At 59.9% G+C, this 7,697-nt stretch overlaps 2 protein-coding genes across 2 annotated transcripts in view; one reads left to right on the top strand and one right to left on the bottom strand.

Moving 5' to 3' along the window:
* RUFY4 (RUN and FYVE domain containing 4) overlaps nt 1-1,661 on the top strand; it is a gene marked incomplete at its 5' end in the record, with an annotated part of 4,574 nt that extends 2,913 nt beyond the window's left edge. The window contains 5 exons of the mRNA XM_017727285.1: nt 17-115; nt 192-298; nt 910-1,056; nt 1,166-1,297; nt 1,374-1,661. Coding sequence (XP_017582774.1) covers nt 17-115; nt 192-298; nt 910-1,056; nt 1,166-1,297; nt 1,374-1,479 — 591 coding nt within the window. The remainder of the gene's footprint in view (nt 1-16; nt 116-191; nt 299-909; nt 1,057-1,165; nt 1,298-1,373) is intronic.
* Nucleotides 1,662-2,751: 1,090 nt separating this feature from the next.
* The window catches only part of LOC103625430 (C-X-C chemokine receptor type 2-like), a 14,937-nt gene continuing 9,991 nt past the window's right edge, over nt 2,752-7,697 (bottom strand). Inside the window, exons 2-3 of the mRNA XM_008644848.2 lie at nt 5,996-6,392; nt 2,752-4,131 (exon numbers count right to left, since the gene is read on the bottom strand). Coding sequence (XP_008643070.1) covers nt 3,050-4,126 — 1,077 coding nt within the window. The 5' untranslated portion in view covers nt 4,127-4,131; nt 5,996-6,392 and the 3' untranslated portion in view covers nt 2,752-3,049. The remainder of the gene's footprint in view (nt 4,132-5,995; nt 6,393-7,697) is intronic.

The following is a 7,697-nucleotide window of genomic DNA, read 5'->3' as shown; positions in this document are numbered from 1 at the left end:
GGCTGCTGTGGAGAAGGTGCTGCAACAGGCACTGGAGCTCGCCCGTGGTCCCCAGGAGTCCCTACCAGACCCCAAGGCAGAGGGGGGGCCCAGCACAGTCACCAGCATGGCCATGGTATGGGCAAGTCCAAGGGGATCCCATGGTGGGCTGGGGGTTTGGGGTCCAGGACTGACCCCCCACTCTCCCCCAGCGCTTGGCCAGCCTGGCTGCCACAGCACAGGAGGAGACCTGGCAGAGCAGGCAGCAGCTCCAGGCCCAGCGACAGGAGATGGCACAGCTGCAAGAGGAGCTCAGCAGGTTGGGCGGGGACCCCTACTTCCACCACTCATCACCCCACAGTGGGACCACCTATGTCCACCTGCCACATGGTTTTCCCTGGGACCCCCAATGATGTCCTGCTTGGACACAGCCGAACAGCCGCTGGGGATTGGCAGGGGGAGAGAGGGAAGGATTTGAGGGAGGAGGACTGGAGGGAGAGGTTAATTTGGGACTGATAGGTAGGTGGAGGGGTAGGTGGGCAGAGGGATGGAGTGATTTGGCATTAGTAGATAGAGGGAGGGAAGGAGGGATCACTTTAGGATGAATGGATGGAGATGGGACGGTGGATGGAGAGACAGAGGGATGAATCTGGGGTGATTAGATGCATGGGTGGGTGGGCAGAAGACCAGAGGTACGGGCGTGGAGAAGGATGGATGAACAGTGGGGAAACGGATGGGTGGCAGATGGCAAGGTGGCTGTGAGGACGGGGAGAGAGCTTGAGGATGGATGGGCAACAGCAGAGAAAAGAAGGGAGGGAGGGAGGGTGCGAGGGAGGATCCAGCGGCGGGAGGTTTATCCGCATGCATGGAGGGATGGAGAGACGACCGTATGGGAGACAGGGGGACCATGTCGCCACTGCCCCGCGCGAGGGCCGGGCAGGACGGTGAGCGCTGGGCATCGGCGCTGCAGCGGGCGCAGCGGGAGGCCCTGGAGCGGGAGGCCACGCGCGGCGCCGAGCAGGCACGGCAGCAGGAGCTCATCCGCGACATGAAGGAGCGGCTGCTGGAGCTGCTGCGGTGAGAGCCCCGGGGACTCCACACAAGGGCAAGGGGACCCAAACCCCTTTGCCCAGAGGAGGGCACCAGAGCCCAGGCAAATCCAGGGCTGACCCCTCCCCTCCCGCAGGGAGAAGGATGCCCTGTGGCAGAAGACAGAGGGCATTGACACTCCGGTGCCCAGGCCGGTGCCCCGCGACCCGGGGTTGTGTGCCCGCTGCCACAAGGATTTCCGCCTGCTCTCCCGGCGGTACAACTGCAGGTGGGCTATGGGGGGAAGGGGGGGTGGCACTGGCACAGCGCAGGGATGGCTCAGCTCTCACCTCCTGCTTCCTCAGCAGGCTGTGCCAGCAAAAGGTGTGCCACACGTGCTCCATGGACATGGGCAAGCACGGCCGCTGCTGCCTGATTTGCTACCAGCAAAGGCACCCGCAGGCTACATGAGCGGGGACAGCAGCACTGGCACCATGTCTGGGACACCTCCTGCCCTGGCTGCCTCCTCTTGGACTTACTGGGGACCCAGGTGTCCGGGGCCTGCATGCAGGTCCTGCTGCCCAACATTTTGGGTTTGAGATGTGTCTTTCTTGCGGCTGGTCCACAAAGAGGAAAACTACTCATTTCTGCTATCCCTGTGGCTTCCGTGTCATCTATCGGTCACTGCCAGATTGACACCCAGATTGCGTGTAGGGTGGGGGAATGCTGGTGTGGGGGTGTTCAAGTCCTCCTGGGGGGAAACCATCCCCAAAAAAGGGTGTTCCAGCTGCAGCCAGGAGGAGCCATTGCCTGCACCATTCCACGGGGGGGAGGGTAGACAGCTCTTGGCCAACAGCCCTGGCTTCCTACCATGCTGCAAGGAACCACTTGGGCAAGAGGTTTCTCAGATGCAAAGGGGATGGGCTGTCTTTGCTCAGCACCCCTACCGACCCTGCTCTGCCCTGAGTCCCCAGGCTTCCCACCTGGGTGCTAGGCGACTCCCATACTCACCCACGAGCCAGCATGTGGGTGACACCCACTGATGCCCCCATGGTTATGGACCCCTAGGAATCTGGATCAAGGTCAGTGGAGGAGCAGTATGGGACCGCAGTGGAGAGATGCTTAGGAGTGCCAGGGCAGGCATCCTGAGGCCTGGCACACAGAGTGACAGGAGAGTCCCCAGCAGGGTCACAGTCCTTTCTTCAGCTCCTCAACCCCGGTCAAGTGCCAGCCCCAGTTGCCCAAGCCAGGGCGGAAACATCCCGGTTGTGTAAGGGACAGGTTCCCAGCCCTTTGCACAACAATGTCATGACACCATGGTTGGGGGGAGCAGGGGTGCCTGGGGTGCTGGCACCCTTCAGGCAGGGGTCACAGGGCTGGCTCGGTGTGAGGGGCTGCTCAGGGATCTTTCAGTGATTTGCTCTGCGGGGGCTGAGATTGGGGTTGGGAAGGGAATGACTTTGTTCCCAGGTGGGATAGACTCCACATGGAGACCTCTGTACCAGGGAAGTGCCAGGACCTGTCTGGGGAGCTGTAGGAAGCAAAACCTGGGCTTGGGTCCCATTTGGGGATGCACAGGATGTCGAACCCTGTCCTGGAAGCAGGGTTACCCACACTCTGACAGGCTCAGCTGGCACCACCGTTTTGGCACTGTCCTCAGAGATGTGCCTTGGCCCTGTCCTGCCATCTCCTTTCCCATGGCAAAGAGGAGCCAGACATGGGTGACCAACCCACCAACTCCTTTATTGCTGGACGGTCACTGGGTAAAAACACCATTCCCACAGCAGGCTCACAGAATCCCCAGGGTCACAGGCTTTGTCCCAAAGTGAGGGGAGGGTGCACACTTGACATCACTCCCCTGGCAATGGGGTCCGACCACCTTGCCACCAAGCCCCCTTCCAGTTGGGGTCCAGCATCCAGTGGTGGCCCTGCCCATCCCCATGGCATCACCACCCACATTCCAGGGGGTTGGATGAGGATGCTGAGGTGTGTGGGGTGCTGGGACCTGCTGGAAGCCACAAGGGCTGGGTCCCAGAAGGGCTCAGAGGGTGGTGGATGTATTGCCGGAGGTGGAGGCATAGGAGGTGCGGCCGTAGCGGGCAACAGCATCCTTGCTGATCAGCCCACGCTGTGCCAGGATCTTGAGGAAGCTGTTGCGAAACTTTTGACCGATGAAGGCATAGATGATGGGGTTGATGCAGCTGTGGGCAAAGCCCAGGACCTGCGTGACAGAGAGGGCTGTGTCGATGCGGTTCCTCCTCTCACAGGTCTCGGCAATGGCCCGCGTCCTCATGAGGGTGTCGCTCACCAGCGTGATGTTATAGGGCAGCCAGCAGATGAGGAAGACCAGCACCACAGCGAAGATGACCTTCATGGCCCGCTGCTTCTGAGCATTCTTGGTCTGCAGGAGGGTGTGGATGGTGACGCCGTAGCAGAAGAGCATCACCAGGAGGGGCAAGGCAAAGCCGAAGGTCTGCGGCAGGATCCGCAGCACCACCCGCCACTTGGCCGTGTCCTCGCCACTGATGCGCTCGTAGCACACGGTGCCATTGTTGGGTGAGCGGAAAGCCTCACGGAAGAGCAGCACAGGCAGGGAGAGCAGCACGGAGAAGACCCAGATGCCCAAGCAGACAAACTTCACCCAGTGCCTCTTCTCAGTGGCAGCCCGTGTGGCGTAGACAATGGCCAGGTAGCGGTCCACGCTAATGCAGGCCAGCAGAAGGATGCCGCTGTAGAAGTTGGCTTCCTGCAGCACGGAGATGGCTTTGCACATCACAGTGCCAAAGACCCACTCGTGGGCTCGGTAGGCAGCCCAGAGCGGCAGGCTGAAAGCGAAGAGCAGGTCTGCCACAGCCAGGTTGAGCAGGTAGACATCGGTGACGGAGCGGCTGGTGTGGCTGGAGGTCACCACCAGCACCACCAGCCCGTTCCCCACCACACTGAGGATGAAGACGACGCAGTAGATCACCACCACCAGGTACTTGTTGAGGACAGAGTTTTCAGGCCGGCATGGAGAGGATGAGATAGCAGTGTCAGGCATGGCTGTGCTGTAGTCATAGGTGTAGTTGTAAAGGGAGAAGATGTTGGAGAAATCCCCACTGAAGGATAAGGGCTCCATTTTGCCTGTGGAGCACAAAATGGCATGATGTGGAGTGCCAGAGTGTTGTGGACCAGGGGTAACAGCATCTCTGAGTCCTCTGGCATTTCCATTGCCCTCCAGGTCCCCTCCCAGCCCATGGGCAGCTGTCCTTCATCACTCCACTGCATCCACACTGTGCCAGGTGATGGTCAGTGCTGCAGGTAGACGCTGTTCCTCATATGCCCCCTTGTAAAACACCCCCTGAATGCCTCAATCTCCTCCATTTCACCCCAGTCCTGTCCCCTTCCTGACTCCTGTGGAAGAAGGGGTTCCCCCATAGACTGATCACCTCTTCTCAGGTCAAGGGGCTTCCCCATCAATGTAGCATCACATCCCTCCAGGAGACACCTGGCTCCTCCAGAAACCCTAGGCTCCCCTGCTTACTGTGGGTCCTTCAAAAGCCTCTCAGCTCTTTGGGCATCTCAGAGCCCCTCAGGCACCTCCAAAGGTCTTCAAGTACCACTGTATCTCTCCAGCTTCTCCACCCCCTCAAGCATTGCTGCTGGAGCTGCTCCTCGTGCCACCTCAGTCAGCCACAAGGATGCAGTCACGGTGCCTGGGGCAGGCAGCACTCAAGAAGGTCTGAAGCTCTTTCTGTGCCCTTCTTCCCCCTCCTGGTCTTGCTCCTGCAGGAGTGGTTTCAAGCCCCGGACGGAAAGACATGTCACACTTTGCAGGCAGCTTTGGAAATATTACATCTCTGGTTTTCCTGTTGCTCAGCTGGGCACTGCTGTGTCCCCCCGTGCTCGGCCTCAATGGGGAAATCACAGGTGGCAGTCGCTTTTCCTGTCTCCTCACACAGAGGAGATGGTGAGATTGCTCTGTTTCTGCCTCCCCAGACTACTGGCTTTCAGCCTTCTCCCAGAATGGATCTGGACTCTTGTTTCACTCTAGTTTCACCCCTCTGCCCCACTTCTGAGCCCCCAGCCCCTCCAGGGCTTGGAGATGCCAGGGCTTGGGACTGCTTGGGGTGCTGAGTCCCCCCAGTGCTGTGGGGTCCCCAGCCCCAAACTGGCCCTGTTTGAACACAAACCGTCCCTGGGACCAACTTTCCCCTTTTGCCTGATGTGAATTCCCTGCCGCAGCTGGGCTGGTGCCACTGCCCAGAAGAATCCCTCCTGGCTCTGCTGTACCCTCTCTTGCAGTGATCCAGGGATGGTAATCCTGGGATGGTGATCCCAGGGTGGTGATGCTGGGATGCTGAGGCATCAGCATCCCAGAGGACTGCAGCCAGGGATGCTGCCAGTGCTCATGGGGGAATGTCCTCCCAAGTGGGGCTGCCATGGGCACGGGGCAGAGACTGATGCCAGTGCTTCCCCTCCATCTATTTCTGGCTGCTTCTTTCTGCCTCCCCACTCCAAAATTCTGGTGGTTCCTCCAGAAACGGGTATTCCCCGGGTACAGCACACACAGATACCCCACAGCTGGCCCAGATGGGGGAACAAGCAACACTCCATTTCCCCTCCTGACCCTGGCGGGGCTGGGGGACAATGGGGTGGCCCTGGGGCTCCCAGTGGGGAGGAAAGAGGGACATGCCATGGGGAAGCATCCTCCCAGCTCATCACTGTGCAAGGAAAGGGGAGCAGGCACTTTTTCCCCACAGCACCCAAGGCTGATGTCCCTGGGGACTACAGACAGTTTGCAACCCAGATGAACCCTCAGCACAGCCCTGGGCGCTCCAACCCACCACCTCCCTCTACCTTCGCACCAAGCAGCCTCTTGGGCAGCTGGAGCAGCCCACCCAAGTCCCCAGCCTGCTCCGCATGTGAAGGGGCTCAGATGGGTGCTGTGGGGCTGTCAAAGCCCAAGGAAAGCCACAATCTCCAGTGGAGCAACCCATGGACTCACTGCTTGCTGCTCTTGCCGTCCCCTGAAATCTGGGGTCTTCTCCCGATCCCAAGCTGTTTCTCACTGGGAAGCACACAAGCACAGGTTTAAATCCAGATGTCACCCCCAAAGGGCTCCAGTACGAAGTGTGGTGGGATGCAGGGCAGCACCAGACCCAGGGGTCTCAGCAGCTGGAGGATCCCTCACCTGCGCCTGCTGCCGTGCCGCCTTCCAGTACCCCTTTCCTCCACCGCCCAATTTATACTGCCCGGGCAGGAAACGTTGCAAAATCTTCTCCAGCATGAAGCGGAAGTGGCAGCCAAAGGGACCCTTCCCTGGTCCCCCCAGATGCCTTTCCCAGGCCAAGGGGAGCCCACAGCCCCCTGTCAGGCTCCTGTCTCAGGATGTCCAGGCCGCCCTGCACCGGGGGTGCACCCAGGGGTTCATTGTCATCCCTGCAGTGATGCACCCCAGGGGTGTCCAGTTAGGGGTCTCCATTTTGTCCCCAGGCCCTCAGTGGATGCGGGGATCCCCTTCAAGGCACCCCTGTGTGCTGCAGTCCCCCCAGGAGAGCAGAAGCTCTTTGAGGCCGTGGCTAGTGGGTGATGGCAATGCAAGGCTCTGTGCCTCAGTTTCCCCATTGATAGAGCAAGGGTGGTGTCAGCATTTGGGGGATGCACAGGGAGACTTCAAGGCTGGCTTGCCCTCTGTTGGGGGTTGCTGTGGGGCACCCCCCCAGAGTAGAGTCCCATGTCCCTCCTGCCCTGGCTGTGCCATGTTATCAGAGAGAGCCGTGCCCCTGTGCCAGCCCCACAGACTTAGCGAATGCCGTGGCTCTGAGTACCCCTATTGCCTTTAGGGGAAACCTGCACGTGAGGGCATTGAGACTTCAAGGCTGGCTTGCCCTCTGTTGGGGGTTGCTGTGGGGCACCCCCCCAGAGTAGAGTCCCATGTCCCTCCTGCCCTGGCTGTGCCATGTTATCAGAGAGAGCCGTGCCCCTGTGCCAGCCCCACAGACTTAGCGAATGCCGTGGCTCTGAGTACCCCTATTGCCTTCAGGGGAAACCTGCATGTGAGGGCATCCCCCATGCATCCCCATTCTGCTGGGATTCTCACAAACCCTTCGAGCACCCCCATCCTCACAGCTTTCTGTGCTTGTCCATCGTACGGGTACCCTACGTTTTCAGGGCACCTTTCTTCCCTGGGGGCACCTGGCAAGTGCCACCATCATATCCCGTGGGTATCACCACAGACACAAGGACACTCCTATTCTCTGGGAACACCTGCCCGGTTTTGGGCAACCCCCAGCTCCAGGGCACCATTACAGGCCCCCTAGGATATTCCCACGCCCTGTATCACCTCACTTTTTTGGGGCCCTGTAGCTCTGAAATTACCCATTTTGCAAGACACCATTTTCCCCCGTAAGCACCCCCATATCCCTGGAGCACCAATTCTTACACAGACCCCCGTACGCTGGGGCGCACCTGCTACTTCCCGGAGTGTCCTCATAATCCTAAAGCCACCCCACTGTTTCGGGGACCTCCATACACTGGGAGTACTCCATGACCGAGGGGGCACCTCACACTTTAGGGGACTTCCATACCCCAAGCGCACCCCATATCCCTGCCTCGGCCCAGCTGGCGGTGATGCCCATACCACGAGCACCCCCCAACCCACCCCTGTATCTCGGTCCCACCACATTTAGGGGACAACCTCCCCCCCA

This window comes from Corvus brachyrhynchos, unplaced genomic scaffold, assembly GCF_000691975.1.
Source record: "Corvus brachyrhynchos isolate BGI_N302 unplaced genomic scaffold, ASM69197v1 scaffold452, whole genome shotgun sequence".
In the NCBI taxonomy this organism is placed as follows: Eukaryota; Metazoa; Chordata; class Aves; order Passeriformes; family Corvidae; genus Corvus; species Corvus brachyrhynchos.
This window is presented reverse-complemented; position numbering and strand designations above follow the sequence as displayed.